General features: G+C 41.3%; 1 protein-coding gene across 11 annotated transcripts in view; it reads left to right on the forward strand.

Annotated features, from left to right (window-relative positions):
• The first annotated feature begins 5,232 nt into the window (after positions 1-5,232).
• Positions 5,233-20,039, forward strand: part of TMEM241 (transmembrane protein 241) — a 108,288-nt gene continuing 93,481 nt past the window's right edge. For 3 of the 11 annotated variants that reach the window (XM_057313191.1, XM_057313192.1, XM_044382884.3), the window contains exons 1-3: positions 5,312-5,507; positions 9,438-9,484; positions 16,320-16,397. In XM_057313191.1, coding sequence (XP_057169174.1) covers positions 5,436-5,507; positions 9,438-9,484; positions 16,320-16,397 — 197 coding nt within the window. In that variant the 5' untranslated portion in view covers positions 5,312-5,435. Of the gene's footprint in view, positions 5,508-9,437; positions 9,485-16,319; positions 16,398-20,039 lie in introns of all 11 variants that reach the window. The other 8 variants (XR_007189944.2, XM_048218639.2, XM_057313196.1 and 5 more) reach the window with 7 other exon arrangements.

The raw sequence follows: 20,039 nt of genomic DNA on the forward strand, positions 1-20,039 counted from the left end.
GGGTGTGGCTTCCTCTGGCCAGTCTGTACTCTGTTGGCGCACCGCCTTACCTCCTCCCCGCCTGGCCGCCCGAGACAGCATCTGGATCTAGTTAAACTGAATTAGGCTGCGTATTGGTTTACAACAACAAACAAACGAGGCAGTCTCTGTTCATTCATTATTTTCTGGGTGAATTCTGAGCTGGGATGGTATGGGGGACAGAAAATAGCTGGTGTGGACAGGTCGGATTTTGTTGTTACTGCAATTTGTCGTTAGGAAGCAGGGCATAAAAAGTGAAAATTTGTAAAATGTGTTATAGAACATTGCAAAAATAGGACTGTGTAATAAAAGTTTTGATTAGATGTTTTGTAGATTCTCCTAAAGTGACCGGATAAAAATAGCTAAGCATTACATTTCACTTACTATATTCGTGCACTGTCCAAAGTACTGTATTAACTCTCAGTCCTCAAAATAATCATGAGAGGTGCATTCTATTTCTAGCATGATCTCAATTTTACTGATAATGAAACCTAGGACCAGAGCTGAAGTAACCTGCTGGAGGTCATAGGGCTAATGAGGGGCAAAGCTAAGGAGTGATGAACCCAGGCATCCTGGGCTAGGGGACTGGCTCTATATGTGTACATGTTGACTTTTCAGACATTCTAGATATAAACACTGAATAACGATGTTCTTAAATTGCAGTTCAGAGCCAAGATCCCTGACTGTCTATGCTTGAGATCCCTAGGATACCCACCTTGGTGGTTTCCCTTAGCACACAATTTTTGCCATTCCAGGTCAGAACATGTTCTGAATCTTCCAAAAACTCCAAATTAAAATAAGGTGAAACTATATGATAGGATACAGACCTATGCTTGGCAAATATTGTCCATATATGTGAATGTGTGTGGAAATCACATTCCCTCTTAAGGTTCAAAGGATTACAATCGGGGTATAGATAGTTGAGGGAAAATGGATGTAACCAGAAATTAAATGGATCTCTCTATTCTGGATAAGAAAGAAGCAGGAAAGAAAATCAACCAAGAGAAGTTATTGGAGTTTCCTATTAGATGAGCCAAGAATTTCTTATTGGAGTTTCCTATTAGATTAGCCAAGAATTTCTAAAGAAAAAGATGAAAGGGAAAAGAGCAGATCAGAAAGAAAGGCTGAGGTGCAGTGCATGACAAAAATGTGCCAGCGAGGGACTTGTGGGGGATGTATCAGAAAAGGATAGGAAGTCAAAAGTAGAACTAAGAATCTGGGTATTTGTTTTAGATCATTTTATTCAACACATTTTTATTGAGTGCTTTCTTTAGTACCTAACATTGATGTGACAAAGATGAATAAAAATAGGTGCCCATCCTCATGGACCTTGAAGTCATAAACACAGTACAATTGAGTGTTAAAGACGCTGTGATAAAAGTATATGCAGGGATGACACAGAGGAAAGAGGTCAGATCTACTAGGACGTTCAGGAATGATTCCATAGAGTTATGGCATTGAACTCAGTCTTGCAAGATCAGCAGAGCACCACTAAGATAGCCTTTAGGGCAAGTGACAGCTTCCATAGAAGGAGGAATGGTATACAACGTGCATTGGAAAAGGGCAAGTGGTTTGACATAGCCTGAACTCAGAGTTCAAAAGGCACAAAGTAAAAGACTGAGTTGGAGAATGCAAGGAAGGGCCAGGTCTAAGAGATTTTAATGGTAAGAACTTCAGAGTTTAGACAATAGTTATTAAAAGATTTTAAATGGGAAGAATAATGTTTTTAGATTTGCTTACTAGGAAGATGATTCTGACAGCTGTCTGATGGGTGGACTGGGGAGAAGTGAGGCTGGAGACTGGGAAACCTGCCAGAAGATTAATGATGAGGGTTACCTGGAATTCTACTGACACATTCTTTAAATGTGTTAATACTTTGAGGGTGCCTGGGTGGCTCAGCCGGTTAAGCCTCTGCCTTTGGCTCGGGTCATGATCCCAGGGTCCTGGGATTGAGACCCACATCAGGCTCCCTGCTCAGCAGGGAGTCTGCTTCTCCCTCTGCTTCTCCCCCTGCTTGTGCTCCTTCTCTTTCCTTAATAAACAAAATCTTTAAAAAAAAAATACTTTGAAACTAATTTCAAGTCTCAGAAATTTATTTTATCTCTATAAGGTGACTTTGACTATTCCAACTCTTATCTCAGTTCTCTTATTTCCAAGATTTTATTTTTGGGTTTTGGTGCTTGATGTTGGTAGTACCAAGTAGGGGTAGTGGTGGAATGGGATGTAAGGCATTTCAGTGAAGTTCAAAGAGCTGAAATAACTTTTGATTTTTCAACTGGTTGATTGGGTAGATGGTAGTGTCTGAAGATCTGGTTTGGAGGGAAGATAATGTTAATTTTGGATAATGTTAAACTTCATTTGCCTATGAAAATAGCAGCTATCAAAATGTACAAATACACATTTATTTGCCTATTTTCTTTTTACTCTCTGAGAGCAGGGGCCATTTTTATTTTGTTCACTGTTGTAATCAATGCTTAGTATGGTGCCTCATGAATATCTGTGAATGAATGAACTGAAAGGATGCAGTTGAAAATGACCAATGGCAGCCTGCAGTTTATGAGAAAAAGTAAGGGCCAAAATTAAAAATCTGATAGTCACTCTCATAGCTACCAGTTAGTGAATGCTTACTATGTGTTGAAAACACTTCAAGCAGATTAGCTCATTTGGTTGTTTTTTTTTTTTTTTTTAGATTTATTTACTTATTTGAGGGGTGTGAGAGAGAGAGAGTGCGCACAAGTGGGGGTGCGAGAGAGAGAGTGCGCACAAGCGGGGGGAGGGGAAGAGGGGGTGAGAGGGAGAGAGACTGAGAGAGAGACTCTCCTGCAGACTCCCCACTGAACACGGAGACCAACACAGGGCTCAATCTCAGGATCCTGAGATCACGACCCGGCTGAAATCAAGAGTCAGACGCTTAACCGATGAGCCACCCAGGTGTCCCATAGCTCATTTTGTTCTTAAAACAATTCTGAGGGATATTGTTATCCCCATTTTATAGACAGGAAAACTGACACTTGGGGGGAGTCAATGTCACATAATGAATTATGTAGTTTATATTAGCTATGGAAAGAAATGAAAAAGGGGGTAGCTTTTAGGAGGAATGTAAGGAGTTAGGGGACAAGAGATTTTGATGAACTTGAGTGAAGAAATTCAGTGGGAGAAATGCCCTAATGGAGCTGAAGAGTGAAGAGGTAGTTGGTTCAATAGCAGGAGTTGGTGAAGATGTAGAGAACCCTCCTATGTGGCCGTCTTTCACCATTAAGTATTGATGCTAGCTGTGGGGTTTTCACAGATGCTTTCTATCATAGTGAGAAAATTACCTTCTAATCCTCGTTTTGTTAAATGATTTTAATCATGGAGAGGTGTTGAATTTTGTCAAATGTCTTATCTGTTTCTATTGAGATGATCATGTGGGTTCTGTTCTTTATTTTATCGATATGGTGTATTACATGAATTGATTTTTGCATGTTAAACCAATCTTGCATTCCTGGGAAAAATCGTACTTGGTCTTGGTGTGTACTCCTTTCACATGTTGCTGAATTCCTTTCCCTAGTGTTTTGTTGAGGATTTTTGCATCTATATTCATAAGAAATATTGATGTTTGTTTTTATTTTTATTTAGTTATTTTTTTTAGAGAGGGAGAGAGAAAGAGAGAGAGGGCAGGGGGAAGGGCAGAGAGACTCCTAAACAGGCTCCATGCCCAGCGCTGAGCCCAACTCAGGGCTCAATCCCATAATCCTGAGATCATGACCTGACTCGAAATCAAGAGTCAGTCGCTCAACCAGCTGAGCCACCCAGGTGCCCTGCTTGTCTGCTTTTAAAGTGGGATTTAGGGTGTTTCCAAAAGTATGCTGCTGCTTCTGCCATCTTTTGAGAATTCTCCATGTGTGCCATCAAAAAAATTCATTATTAAAAAGATTTGTTGGGGGAAAACCCCCAAAGGCATTATTTTATCTGTGCTCCCCTCTTTTTTTTTTTAATTCAACATTTATTGAGCACTTAGGGATCCATTATCAAAAAACAAATCAGTAACTATGACCCTTCGGTTTCAAAGATCTCAATTAACAATACGAGTAGTTAAATCTTTTTGTGTGTTTAAGTCTAACTCAATCTCATAAGCACCAGATTGTTTGACAATGTAAGACCTGATAATTTTATTTTCATTCAGTCTTAGTTTAGTTTGTTTTGTGAAACAGAATGATACAACTTTGGAAAAATCAATGGCTTTGTCATGATCTATCAGCACTTTTGCTGCAATGTCAGCTTCTGTTTGCATGGTTCTTTCCTGTTCTGGTTGTTCCTGCTTGTTAAACAATTCTGTCAAAAAAATAAGTTAAGTAATAACTAGGAAATAACAGAGCCCGAACCTGTTCATGTACTAAAAGTGCTCAGAGAATATCAGGTAAGTACCAGCTATTGATTTCAAAGAAATTCTGTTAGGCAAAACTTTTCTTTGTAAGGACTATTTAGCTCTGAAGTAGGTTTCCTAAAATAATGTCAAGGGAAAATGACTTTTTAGTTTATTTATCTTTTACGTAGAGACAATACATCTAGTGATTGCTTGGACAATATAGTTTGATAAACAATTTTACACAGGGAATACAAATTTTAAAAAGTGAAGTTTTCCTAGGATGCAGGGTGTTTCCAAAATCTGTGTTTCTGCACGTGGTGGACACTTGCACCTCTAGCTCCTGACAAAGTCCATCAGCATGTTTCAGGTGTGTTAACGCCTATTTGCCAGAAGCCTAACTAGGTAAAATTTCCACCCTATATACTAGGAATAGGGGCAGTGCTTAAAAACTCTACTTTGGGGAGGATTTATTTTATGTAAATTTCAGCACACTGGAATATCTTCTCTTTAAAAAGAAAACAACTATACTCATTCTAGCTCTTCAGTGTTCCTTCTTTTAAAATAATAGTTTTCATTAACTTTTTGGTGTCGTCTGCAAAAGTAATACAGACTCAATGTAGAATATGGGGAAAATTCAGTAAAGCATCAACAACATTTTGGTACCATCGTTTAGAGACAGCGATGAACATTTTTCTTTAAACGGTAATTGGGTGTTGTGAAATGTTTTGTAAACTGCAATTTTTCCTCGTCTACCATTTTTGACTTTTTTACAACGATTACTGTCCGTCCTTTCTCCACAGGCAGTCGCAGCCCCTGCCGGGCGAACTTACCCCCGCCGTCCGCCACCCCGACCTCCTCCGGCAACCAGAGGCCGCCTCGCCCAGAGTGCAGCTGCGGGGCGAGCGCGGGCCCCGGCCCTTTAAGAGGCAGGCGCCGAGGGGGCTGTCCCCGCGCCGATTGGCCGAGCTTGGAGCCACGTGGCTGTTCTGGCAGCAGAGGGGGCGGTCCAGCTCCCGGAGGCTGTCGCGGAACTCCCCCGGGGTCTCCGGGAAGAGGCGCGGGGTGACCGATGTGCGTGAGGAGGTGCCTGGCGGGCCTCACCTTTTGTACCTGCTACCTGGCTTCTTACCTCACGAACAAGGTGAGGGGGACGGGCGGGGGGTGGCAATGATTGCACGTGGGCGGTCTGGGTCCCCAAATCGTACATGGAAGAGATGCAGCCTCCAGCTGTTTGTCTGATTTCTCGTGATGCTGGTGGAGAGGAAGCGGACTGTGTATGAAATCCTTATTTAGAAATAGGATTCGTTGGACTGTACTGGCCCTGTTTCCCGCACTGTAAAGCATCCCTTTACATCTCCTGGGACACCGAATATTTTAATTGGCAAATTCCCAGGAACTTAATTTTGGGTTTTGCATACTACTTTTAAGGGAAAGAAAGCAATTGGCTCTTGTTCTCTCGGGGAAGGAAGAGTAGAAGAAATCTGACAAATCCTGACTTCTTTCCTAAGACACACCCCTGCCCCAGAAACCCACAAGGTTCAGGAAGCTTTTAAACAGAAGAGATCAACCTATTTACATCTCCATCTTTCCCTCACACCACTGATTCCCAAGACTTTTTAAAAATATGTCTTCATCCCAGACACTTCCAGTATATTCAAGAGTTTTGTGTGGAATTATTTTTGAAAATAAAATATAAAGTTAATTTTATGTAAAGGAATGTCATGAAGCCCTTTTAATGAAAAGGCAGAAAAGCAGTGATACCATGTTTTTATCTTGTTAGGAGGGGGAAACTGGCCTTGGATTTGGTACCAGGCAGGAAAATGTTAGACCCCTGTAAGCTAGAGTGGGCCATCCCCTCCTGTTCTGGACATTGGGCTGGAAACCAAGACAAAGTGGTAATACCAGGCCCAGGACCACCTTCTCCCACTGTGGGGTCTCCCCTGCCCCCCCTCAAAGGCCCCAAACCCCTCTTGCTCTCTGGAAAAAAACTATTAACAAATAGCATTTCCTTATACCTTCTCTCTTAAAGTGAGTGGCTGTTTCAGTATACTCAGAGGACGCGCCAGAACCCTCCTTACCCCTGTCCAGGTGATTTGTAGTCCTGGTGAAGACCCATAAGTAGTACCTTCCTGGGAGGCAGTGATGGGTTTGCATCCTTTCTCCACTTAACTTGGTCTTTGGGGCTTTAATTTGTCTCAACCTAAGGTTTTTTAACTTTAAGATGGGATTAGCAAGTCCTCTTCAAAGAGTTGTTCTGAGGATTAATCGAAATGTTAGGTGTTTGGACAAGTGCCCAACATCATGGTAAATAAGGTAAGTGGTAATTACTCTAGAAGAAACAGAAGGAAGGAAAGACAATCTTTTGCTTATGGTATGACACAATAATTATTAGCTTTTAACAGATTTGTCTCTTCCTCATTGGACAAGTAGCTAAGCTAAAAGATTTATTTTAGCACCTTTTCCGGAATATGTGAATTTGCGAATTCCTGGCCTTTTCCTTTAACTATTCTAATTTGTCTAGTTAAACCTGATGAATATATTGGTAATGTTTCACTTAAAAACAGAATGACCTTCCTTTTATCTCTCTATAATCATCAGAAGGGGAAGAGTGACAAGTCTTTCATGAAAATCCACGAGCAGTGGCATTGGTTAAGGAACAAACACAGTATCCAAGCAAAATAGTCCAGCAGCCAGATAGCATTTAGTTCACAGAAATTTATACCCCCTCTGGATGCACATTTGCATCTGTGGCATTATTTTTGTATTTATTGGGGTACCTCACCATTTTATAATCAATGTAATAAAGATAGTACCTTCCATGTGCATCATGCCTTAAAGTGCTAGATAAAAAGAAACCAAATTGTCATGTCTCTAGGAATATCTAATCTGAGTAATAGGAATCGTAGATTCCCAAGGACCCTCAGAGTTTAAACAATAAATCCTTTTCCATTTTCCACGATGGTTTGTAGTGCTTTGGTTCAGGGCTCTTGGAAGTGTCAGAGTAGATGGAAAGCAGAGGGATAACAGCAGAAGGCAGAGAGATGGGGGGAGGGGGGAGGAGGTTGTATAAAGGGGAAAGAAGAAGTAGAGTTAAAGAGTAGCAGAAAGCAGATGTGAGGCCCAGGTAGGGGTGGGAGAGGTAGTTCTTCACAATGGGACTCTGGTAGGGACTTTGTAACTCTTACATTATGCCCTAGTTTCAACCAGAACAGTCATGCTTCTTTCTGGCCTCCATAGCAGGTTGGCTTGGACCAAGTCAGGGCCAAATGAGAAAGGAGCTGTGCAGTGCCCTCCCCCCCCCCCAGCATATAGCCTCTGTCAAATGAATTTGCTTTTCAATTAGTGAAGATTGTTTTGAGTTTACAGGACAGGATCTTCTTTTCCAGTTTTTAGAAAACTCTATGCTAGTTTTTTTTATTTTCCTATTTCTCAGTGTAGTTTCCTCCTCAAACTATTTCCCTTTGTGTTTGTAAAAAAAAAAAAAATTCACTAAAAAAATCTTGTCTATTTTAGTCTTATCACTTCTGGTGTTAAAAGAATGGTTGATTTGAGCTTGAGCAGCAAGTGTTGACCTAGTCTGAGTGGCATGTTGTTCCAGCGTGTAGGAGGTTCTGGCAGTAACGAGGCTTAGGGCCCAGGCAGCCACTGGTCCTTCTTCCCCTTGCAGCTATTAAGCCTTCAGCCTGGAGACAAAGTCCATGTATCTTCTCCTTTCAGAGGCTCCCAAATAGCTCCATCTTTTTCCTTGGGAAGCTCTCACCGCTGTTCCACCAAATAGCATTTTGCTCTGAGCAACACTGTTGAGTGACATGAAGAATTGCTGAAAGAATAAATATTAGGACTTAGATTCCATTTGTCAGAGATTTCTTTTTTCCCCTCTTCTTTAGCCAGGTGTGGTAAGAGCTTCAGCATTTTTCTGTCTACCCCCCAGTATCTATGACAAAGCGTGGCACACAATAAACTAAATAAACATTTACTATCTTCTTGAAGGTTGTTAAGGGTAATGTAGCAAATAGCCCAGACAGTCACTTTATCCTTTCTCTATCTCTGTTTTAGAATGAAAATATCAGGGAAGAGTGGGGAAGGGCATATGGAATTATGTGAATAATTCGATTTCAGAGAAGAAGAAGGTCCATCTCCAGTGAATATAGATCAGAGCACAGCAGTTAGTTGTAATTGTGACATTTAGGAGCCCATACGAGGAGGCCTATGTGTAGGCTAATCCATGGGAAAAAATAAGTATGTCAATTTGCCCAATACCAGTCCACTCTGTTTTCTAGATCATGTGAAGAAAAAGTAGAGTCCTTGCCTACAGGCTTTAACGGCTTTTAAACTTTACAAAAATTCTCAGTGTTCAATAGTAGGAAAAATAGGAAAAGACACCCAGAAAGACAAAACACAGTCCCCTCATTCATGAAGTGTTGCAAAAGACATACTAGAAATACAGGTTGCCCTTAGTCAGGCTGGTTTTACAAAATCCTTAAAATGGTAAAGCACAGAAAAAATTATGATGCCTAAGCAGAATTAGTTAAAAAAAATCTTTAGACTGCAAAAGCCAAATTCCCCCAAAAGGAAGAAAAATGAAGGAAATAAAGACTAAGGTGCACTTCTTGTTTGAAGAGAAACAAAGAAGGGGGTTGGATTGTTAGGTACATTGGACGTGGATACCCTGAGAAAAGAGACTATGTCCTGTATTCTCCAGTTGCTGTGGTTGCAACATGGCACCTCTGGGGTCTGGAAGGAGGCTGAGTGGTTGGGCGTCCACAGCATCAGACCCAGCTGCTGTGCGTCCCAATTTGCTGAGGATCCCAGGTCCATTCCCCGACTGAGGTGGTCAGGCTTCTGACAATCCTGGGCAAAAACAGACCCACTCTTTTTAGTATGACTTGGAAGGTCTTTTTTTTTTTTTTTTTTAAATTTTTGTCCAATGTGTGACATTTTGGGGGAAGGATAAAAACCTTTTTGAAACTTGAGTGTATTTCTGTTTCTTCAATAGGGATTTCTTTGATTATACAGTCAGTTTTTTCTTGATAATTTGAAAATGTCTGTTAATCTGGTATTTGTTTTTCAGTATGTCCTGTCTGTCTTGAAATTTACCTACCCTACATTATTCCAAGGGTGAGTATCTTTTACGTTCTTCATACACATTTGTGGGACATGTCCAACCAGCATCATTAGCTGTTCTTTAAAATATTTTTAGGGGTGCCTGGGTGGCTCAGTAGGTTAAGTGTCCGACTCTTGATTTCTGTTCAGGTCACGATCTCAGGATCATGAGATCGAGCCCCACTTTGGGCTCCTCACTCAACAGGGAGTTTGCTTAACATTCTTTCTCTTCCTCTCCCTCTCCCCCTCCCCCTGCTTGCGTGTGCTCTCTCTCTCTCAAATAAAGAAATATATCTTTAAAAAAATAAAATATTTTTAATGACTATATAGATTTTTTAATGAAATAGACATACTTTATTTAGCCATTCTATTAGGGGCATTTAAACTGTCCCATTTTGGGGGCATAAAAACAATGTTATCAGACATTTTTTATATTCAAATCTGTCAGATTTCTAGCTATTTCTTTGGGATAGATTCCTATATAAGAAATTTGGGTTAAAGAATATGAACTTCTTTAATATTCCTCCTTAATATTAAATTCTTTCCCAGAAATGTGTTACCAATTTACATTGTCTGTGAAAGTTTCTATAATATTGTATTCAAACCAAGACCGTTTTTTTTTCCCCTCTCTCTGATGATATCATGAGCCCCAAATGGTATCACATTGTTTTGTCTTACCATTTTTCATGAAGTTGGACCGTTTTCTTATTTGTATTACCCACTCGTATTGCTTTGTGCCTTTCCCCTTTTATTTTTACTGGGGTGTTAGTGTTTTTCTTAATTTAATGACTTCTTATTTTAAGAGTGCCAACCACTTGCCCATAATGTTTATTAGAAATTTCTTTTTTGGCAGTTTGTCCTTTGCCTTTTCATGTTGTTCATACTTGTTTTGATTATTCAAATATATTTTTAAGTGACATCATAGAGAATTTATTGCTAAAACGTAAGAAGGAAGCAACAGAGAGAACTACAGGTAAATCTAGCATGTGGTCTTATGATTGAAGAATACCATTCTTGGAAAAAAGGTAGAAGGAAAAAGGGGTGTGGAGCTAGGGCAATAGTGGAGATGTAGAAGCCGCACGGAGTGGTATGGCACTCACTTTTCCCTTCCTCACCTCATCCCCACTCAAGCTTTTTAATTAATTAATTAATTAAGTTAAGATTTATTCATTTGAGAGAGAGTGAGAGAAAGCATGACCGTGGGAGAGAGGAAGAGAAAGAGAAGGAGAGAGAAACTCAAGCCAACTCTGTGCTGAGGGCATAGCCTGACGCGGGGCTCGATCTCACGACCCCAAGATCGCCTGAGCTGAAACCAAGAATTGGATGCTCAACTGACTGCGCCACTTAGGTGCCCTCCATTCACGCTTTTTTAAAAAAATTGTTTTAGGGTGCCTGGATGGCTCCGTCGGTTGAGTGTCTACCTTCGGCCCAGGTCATGATCTCGGGGTCCTGAGATTGAGCCCTGCATCAGGTTCCTTGCTCAGTAGGGAGCCTGCTTCTCCCTCTCCCTTTGCCCCTCCCCCTGCTTATGCTTGCTGTCTCTCTCTGTTTCTCTCCCATATAAATAAATAAAATCCTTAAAAAATTGTTTTATTTTTATAGTGGACAAATATTGATGATTGTGATTGGTACCATTGCTTTAATGTTTATTCTTCTCCATCACAAGCTCATGTAGATATTTACCTATATTTCATTAAAGCTTTATTAAATTTTTAATCGTTGTCCATTTATTTAAATGTGTGGTGTAATGTGAGGAAATTATCTCTCCCCTAGTTTCACTTATACTAGCCCTATCTTTTTAAAAAAAGGTTTATTTCTTTATTTATTTGAGAGAGAGAGAAAGAGAGCATGAGTGGGAGGGGCAGAGGGTGAGGGAGAGAGAATCTGAAGCAGACTCGTGCTGAGCATGGAGCCTGATGCAGGGCTCGAATTTACAACCACAAGATCAAGAGTCGCATGCTCCACTGAGTGAGCCAGCCAGGCGCCCCATGTACTAGCCCTATATTTTATATTATATTGTATAATCCTTCCTTTTGCCTTTGGGTTGTTAATATCATATATCAAATATCATATTTTCTAGAGTCTATTTTTGAGTATTTGTCAATTTTTATGAAAAGGGGCTAGTGCTAAATTGTTTTAATTATTATAGCATTTAAATATGCCCTAAAGCAGGACATCCCTCATTCTTTAAAAAAAAAAAAAATTATACAAATGCAAACAAAAAAGCAGGGGTCATGATCTTTGCCAGCCAAGGTTCAGGACAACAAGCACTAAACATGTGAAGAAAGATGTGCTATGATGCTAAAGCGTGCAGTTCAAAATGAAAAGACAAGTTGTAAATGTCATGAAAAGACATTTTGGAGTGTGCCGTTCAAAACAAAAATAAAATAGGGGCGCCTGGGTGGCACAGCGGTTGAGCGTCTGCCTTCGGCTCAGGGCGTGATCCCGGTGTTCTGGGATCGAGCCTCACATCAGGCTTCTCTGATGTGAGCCTGCTTCTTCCTCTCCCACTCCCCCTGCTGTGTTCCCTCTCTCGCTGGCTGTCTCTATCTGTGTCAAATAAATAAATAAAATCTTTTAAAAAAATAAAATAAAATAAAATAGTGGTGAATATCTACCAGCCAAGCAATGGGGCAGGAATATCAGGAATACATAGAAACATACAAGTGATAGGAAATAAATTTGCCGCTATTTTTCCATGACAGTTCAATTGGACAAACAAAAAAGCTAGTGTCCGTGTGTGTATGTGTTTCTGTATATATATAAGCTAAATAATACAATTAATAGGTAAATATCAAACACTGCATCTGTAAAATAGAGACTATACCCTCTTCTCAAATGCCCAGGGAATATTCTCTATGAATAAAACAAGCAGTAATTTGCCCAAAGTAACAATTATACAATCTTAGTGCCCTAAAGCTAGGTTTTATTTTATTTTATTTTTTTAAAGATTTTATTTATTCATTTGAGAGAGAGTGAGCAAGAAAGAGAGAGCACGAGTGATGCAGAGAGGCAGAGGGAGAAGGGGAAGCAGACTCCCCACTGAGCAGGGAACCCAATGCAGGGCTCAAGCCCAGGACCCTGAGATCATGACCCGAGCCAAAGGCAGATGCTTTACTGACTGAGCCACCCAGGCGCCCCTAAAGCTAGAATTTAATATCAAAACCAAAAATCTCTATTTACAAATGATTCTTTGCTCATAAGAAAAATGTAATTAAAAACGATATTGAGGGGCACCTGGGTGGCACAGCGGTTAAGCGTCTGCCTTCGGCTCAGGGCGTGATCCCGGCGTTGTGGGATCGAGCCCCACATCAGGCTCCTCCGCTAGGAGCCTGCTTCTTCCTCTCCCACTCCCACTGCTTGTGTTCCCTCTCTCGCTGGCTGTCTCTATCTCTGTCGAATAAATAAATAAAAAATCTTAAAAAAAAAACGATATTGAAAAATCATATTTTGCCTATAGGATTTGTAAAATAAAATTTCAAAATTTGATAACACAGTGTTGGTGAAAATGTAGAAAACAGGTGCTCTCATATATGGATGGGTCTGGGGTGGCAAATTGGTACAGTATCTGTGAGTGACACTTTGGCAATATGTAACACTATTGCAACAGTTTGAGTCCTTCAATTCTGCAGTTCCACTTCCAGGAATTCATTTGAGAGGTTTCCTTGCACTTTTGTAAGTGAAATATGTACAAAAACGTGCATGTGAAACATTACTGCTCTGTGACAGCAAGCATTTTTAAATAACCTGATTTTCGTCTCTACAGAACCCATTACATAAATTATATTATATCCTTAATGGAATACTACTCAAATGTCAAAAATTAATAAGGACACTCTCAGGTATTGAAAAGAAAAGGTTTTCCAAATGCATTTAATGGGGGACAAAAGCAAGTCTGTTAACAGGGTAGCACAATAGCATCGTGTAGAAACGTGTGTTTTCCTTATTTAAGAAAAGGTGAAGAAACTACCAAACATGGTTACCCATAGGAAAGGGTGGAAACCGCAGAGAGTGGAGAGGCAAGGGAAGAAGACTTTCGAACACTTACTTTTTTATGCTTTTGGATTGTTGTACTTTATAGTATCACCAATATATTATTTCAAGGGAACTTCGGAATGACTTTGTCAAGTTTCTCCCCAATATTTCATAGGAAAACTTTAAAAAGTATTGTGTATGATTACATATACAGTAGTTCCCCCCCTTATCCACAGTTTCGCTTTCTGCGGTTTCTGTCACCCGTGGTCAGTTCGGTCTGGCAGTAGGTGATTCCCCTGTGACTTGTCGGAGGTAATGGTAGCCTAAGGCTATGTCAGAAATGCCTACATCACCCATCTCACTTCACCTCACTGTCTAGGCATTTATCATCTCGCAGCATGGCGAGAAGGGTGAATGCGGAGATTTTGAGAGAGAAACCACATTCGCATAACTTTTATTACAGTATATTGTTATAATTGTTCTATTTTATTATTGTTGTTAATCTTTACTGTGCCTAATTTATAAATTAACTTTATCATAGGTGTAGGAAAAAACATATATTCGGTTTCGGTACTATCTGCAGTTTCAGGTGTCCCCTGGGGGTCTTAGAATGCATACCCCACAAGTAAGGGGGGATCACTGTATTTCAGCCAATAAAACTGGGATATTGTTTTCTCTTTTAGTGAATAGGAATCATTCTCTGGTCCTGACTGTATTGCAGTTCTCTCCAGGTAGAGAGACTTAGGGAACTTAGGCGGGAAAGGAGGATCTCTACACCTGGATTGCTTTTTCCCCTCTGTATCCATGGATGGGTCAGAGTGAAGGTCCCTCCTCCAACAGATTGTAAGGTCTACAAATGGAAGAACTTTTTAAAAAAAATTTCTTTTGTCACTGGAGTATCCCCAGTGCTTAGGACAATGCCTGGCGTGTATGAGGTACACAGTAGGGCGGAGTAACTCATTCTACAAATGCTTATTGGGTGCATCCTGTGTCCCAGGCACTGTTCTAGACATGGGAGGGACATCAGTGGAGAAAGCAAAGATCCCTGCCCTCGTGCAGCCGGTCCCTTAAGTTTACTTGCAGTGAATGGTACCTCCCATCCAGTTGCCCGACTGAATAACTCCCAGAAACCTGGGAGTTGATTCCTTGGTCTCCTTCATCCCCAACATCTAGGTAACCACCAGGACCTCCTAAACATCTTCAGAATCTGTCCACCTTCTTCAACCAAATTGCCCCTTCCTGGGCCACTGTTACCTGTCACATTACTGTTGACATTTTGAGCTAGGTCCCCTTGGTTATGGGGCTGTCCTGCATATTGTAGGATGTTTGGCAGCATCCCTGGCTACGACTCACCAGATCCCAGTAGCAGCCCATCCCTTCCCCCACGCCTAGTTGTGACAACCAAAAATGTCTCTAGATACTGCCGAATGTCCCCTGGGGGAAAAACCATATGGTTGAGTACCACTGCTCTAGATTACGCTGTTGGAGGGCATGACCCCTATCTGTCTGCCCTGCTTGGCTGGGTCAGTGGCGGTTTCACAAAGGAGGCATAAAAACTGGATCTTATAGGATGAGCAGGTGTTCACCGACACAAGGGGATGGCAGAATATGATGGGTTCAAGAGGACAGCACATGGAAACTCTTAGAAGTATGAAATGACCTGGCACATTCCCGAGGCTGCGGACTGTTTAGTATGGCTGGAATGTCACTGCCCATAGCAAGCGGACGGGAGCTGGTCCTGGAAAGGGGAGACTGGAAGTCTGGGAAGGCTTGTGTGTCACACGCAAGTGACTTTATCCTGTAGGCCAGCAGTTCTCAACTGTTATGTCACAACACACGAGCGTGTTGTAATCACTTCCGAGGTGGGGTGTCTCAAGTCATAAAATAAGGTTTTGAAGTCTATGAATGACTCACCTAAGATAAAGCAATTAGAGTGAAACAAGGGGAAGTTATGCCTTTAGTCCCCTCTCACTCATTTTGAACTTTGCTGTGCTTTGTGCAGTGGGAGGGGCAGGGATGCATAATTTACAGCCTGGGCTCCCCCTGAGCTCTGCATGCTAAAGAAGTGCATCTCACATGAGCTGGTGGCCCCTGGTGTGTTGTGGCAGAGAAGAGGTTGGGAGTTGCTGCTGGCCACCTGGGAAGAATCCACCACTTTTAAAATGAGCGAGTGGCAAAATTAAGTTTGCATTCTAGAACAAGCCCGGTAGCTGCAAGGTAGAGAATGGATGTTGCGGGACCATCCTAGGGATAGGGACACCAGTTAGGGGACCGATGCTGGGTTCAGGTGCGCCATGATGGGAGTCTGCATTAGGCAGAGGCAGAGGGATCAGGAGGAGAAGGCATGGCACTTAAGAACTGTTATGGGGATTATGTGCAATAGCATTTTGTGAGCAGATGAGGGAGGTGACTGAGGAGGAAGGGCTAGAATGACATCTGGGCTCTGGTTTGGTTGTTTAGGGATAGGGGCAATAGATCAGGATGGGGAAGGGAAGTTCAAGGTAATGTTTAGGCAAGTTATCATTGAGAGTTTGTGGGTATTAGGGTGGCAGTATCCAGGTGAGCACAGGGCTTTGGGAATCATCAGTGCAGGGCAACGGGAGAAGCAGGGACTGTGGGTGAGATTGTTTGGGGAAAAGTTTAGAATAAGAGAAGAATATTAGTGTCAGCACTGAACAGTACAGCTGGACTTGAGAATAGTACGGGTTGAGAAGGAGGGATCAGGAACTGGGATGCCAGTTGGGAGAGACTGGGAGGAAAGAATTGTAGGAAGGCTTCGGTATGTATATTTGTGTCAGCCAATGAGTCTGCCGGGGCTGTATGGTGTTTGAGACTATAGCACTTTCAAATTCACATTGGTCTGTATCCTTTGCAGGTGGCAGACATTAATTGGTGGACTTCTGCTTCATGTGTCATGGAAACTGGGCTGGGCTGAAATCAACAGCAGTTCAAGGTAGAACAACCAACCTCTTCTCGCTCAATTCATGATTCATACCCTGCATTCTTTTCACATTATTTCATTTCTCCTGGTGTTATGTTGGGAAACACAGATATTTATTTGAGTTGCATGATCTCTTAGTTCCCTTCTAACCTTGAGATTTTAGTGCTTTTATAATGATATAGAACTCAAGAAGTGTTTTCCTGGTTAGTTACTAAAATAACACTAAAATTAATTATTAATTGGGCTTTGTTGTAGATCATGAGAGTGAGGGAATGAGTTTCTGAATCAACTTCAAATTTTTTTGGTAAATTTTTAATTTTTAAGTTATTTACTACTTTACAGAACAGTTAGAAATACTACAAAGAACTTCCATACCCTTTACTCATGTTCCTCAATTATTATTTTACCTTACCTCTCCCACCATTTGCTCTTGAGATAAATATATTTATATTTTTCCCCCTGAACTATCTGAGAGTAAGATGCAGATTTGAGAGTAAAATGCCTCTTTTCTTTACTTCGAAATTCTTTAGTGTGTATTTTCTTTCTTTAAAAAAGATTTATTTATTTGAGAGAGAGAGCACGCAAGCGCACAAGCGGGAGGGGCAGAGGAAGAGGGAGAGGGAGAATCTCAAGCAGACTCTGTGCTGAGCGTAAAGCCCAATGTGGGGCTCGATCTCATGACCCCGAGATCACAACCTGAGCCAAAACCAGGAGTCAGTTGCCCAACCAACTGCACCCCCAGGCACCCCTTTCATGTGTATTTTCTAAGAGCAACGGTACTTTCTTATGTGACTACAACTCAGTAATCAAAATCAGGAAATTAATATTGATGTAATACTATTATCTCATCTCCAGACCAAATTCATATTTTTCCAATTTTCTCAATAATGTCCTTTATTACCTTCCTCACCCTCCGATTCTGATCCAGGGTCCAGTTCACATCACACATTACATTAGTTGTTACGAATCTATTAAGACAACTTGTTGAATAGATTTAAAAGAAATCTCAAAGACCTCACATTTTTCAGGCAAAATTATAATCTGAATTGGCTATCCACTCCTGCCTCACCTAGATAAATTCTCATGATTCTTCTAGACATCATGCCTCACCTGAAATGATGTATAAAATGAAAAGCAAATGAAGCCAAGGTTTATATGGACAAGGTAAACAGCCCTACTGAACTATCAGGTCATTCACCTTCACCTGTATAACATCCTCACCTTCATAAAATCAAGATACTTTTGGGATTTTATATGTGATATTAAGCAGAGGGCTTACTTTATACTCCATTGTTATGGTAGATGGTTCAGTGAGAACTGGGTCTTCATTTAAAGAAATAGTACCCCCTGATTCCATAAGGCCTGTGATTGTTCCTATATTTAGTTAAATAATGAAGTATCCTGATTCCCAATGGTTCAGTTTATTCCTTCACAGAAGCAAGAGACTAGACTAGAATGAAGGAACTGTCAGATTGGGGACTGGGGTCCACTCGTGCTCATGAACATGGGTCCTCTACTCTGTTTAAGTGTTCCTGATAATTATCTTATAATTTCTGATGTGAATTGTTTACTTCATAATCGTCTTTTAAACATGACTTTAATACAAATGTAGTGATCCGGAGGGGCACCTGCACCCCAGTGTTTATAGCAGCAATGTCCACAATAGCCAAACTATGGAAAGAACCCAGATGTCTATCAACAGGTGAATGGATAAAGAAGATGGGGTATATATTCAATGGAATACTACTCAGCCATCAAAAATGAAATCTTGCCATTTGCAATGATGCGGTTGGAACTAGAGCAAAATAAGTCAGTCAGAGAAGGACAATTATCATATGATCTCACTCATATGTGGAGAATTTAAGAAACAAAACAGAGGATTACAGGGGAAGGGAGGGAATAATAAAACAAGACAAAATCAGAGATGGAGACAAACCATAAGAGACTCTTTTTTTTTTTATTTAAAGATTTTATTTATTTATTTGACAGAGATAGAGACAGCCAGCAAGAGAGGGAACACAAGCAGGGGGAGTGGGAGAGGAAGAAGCAGGCTCATACCGGAGGAGCCTGATGTGGGGCTCAATCCCACAATGCCAGGATCACGCCCTGAGCCGAAGGCAGACGCTTAACCACTGTGCCACCCAGGCGCCCCGCATAAGAAACTCTTAATCATAGGAAACAACTGAGGGTTGCTGGAGGGGAGGGGGTGGAGGGGCTGGGGTAACTGGGTGATGGGCATTAAGGAGCGCATGTGATATAATGAGCACTGGATATTATATAAGACTGATGCATCGCTGAACTCTACCTCTGAAACTAATAATACTCTCTTTCTAAAAAAAAAAAAACAAAACCCAAAACCCCCAAAACATTACTTTAGCCATGTTTTCTTAAAAGCTATGCTATTGGTTCATACTTTATTTATTTATTTTTTTAAAGATTTTATTTATTTATTTGACAGAGAGAGAGATAGCCAGCGAGAGAGGGAACACAAGCAGGGGGAGTGGGAGAGGAAGAAGCAGGCTCATACCGGAGGAGCCTGATGTGGGGCTCAATCCCACAATGCCAGGATCACGCCCTGAGCCGAAGGCAGACGCTTAACCACTGTGCCACCCAGGCGCCCCGCATAAGAAACTCTTAATCATAGGAAACAACTGAGGGTTGCTGGAGGGGAGGGGGTGGAGGGGCTGGGGTAACTGGGTGATGGGCATTAAGGAGCGCATGTGATATAATGAGCACTGGATATTATATAAGACTGATGCATCGCTGAACTCTACCTCTGAAACTAATAATACTCTCTTTCTAAAAAAAAAAAAACAAAACCCAAAACCCCCAAAACATTACTTTAGCCATGTTTTCTTAAAAGCTATGCTATTGGTTCATACTTTATTTATTTATTTTTTTAAAGATTTTATTTATTTATTTGACAGAGAGAGAGACAGCCAGCGAGAGAGGGAACACAAGCAGGGGGAGTGGGAGAGGAAGAAGCAGGCTCCTAGCGGAGGAGCCTGATGTGGGGCTCGATCCCATAATGCCAGGATCACGCCCTGAGCCGAAGGCAGACGCCTAACCGCTGTGCCACCCAGGTGCCCCTGGTTCATACTTTAAAAAAATTTCTGTGGAAAAATATACGTAATATAAAATTTACCATTTTTAAACAATGTTTAAGTGTACAATTCAGTGGCATTAAGTGCATTCACGGTGTTGTGCACCCATCACCACCATCCATTTGCAGAACTTTTCCATCATCCCAAACAGAAATTTCGTAACAAACAGTAACTCCCATCCTGCCTTCCCCTCCCTCCAGCCCCCGGTAACCACTGTTCCACTTTCCATCTCTGTGAGTTTGCCTACTCTAGGCACCTCACTTCAGTGGAAGCATATAGCATTTGTCCTTTCGTGACTCATTATTTCACTTCCTGTCCTCAGAATTGTCACAAGCGTCAGGATCTCCTTCTTCTTTAAGGCTGAATAATATTCCGTTGTATGGATGCACCGCACTTTGTTTATCCATCCATCCGTTGATAGAATTCTTCTGCCTTTTGGGGGAGCGGAAGGAGGAATGACTCATAGAACTGGGTGACGTCAAAGATTCTCAGGTTCTTTCCCTGGAAGAAGTGATCCTCCAAGAGTGGAAATTTGAGACCCACTAGACAC

The sequence above is a fragment of the Ursus arctos genome, unplaced genomic scaffold (assembly GCF_023065955.2).
Source record: "Ursus arctos isolate Adak ecotype North America unplaced genomic scaffold, UrsArc2.0 scaffold_17, whole genome shotgun sequence".
NCBI lineage: Eukaryota > Metazoa > Chordata > Mammalia > Carnivora > Ursidae > Ursus > Ursus arctos.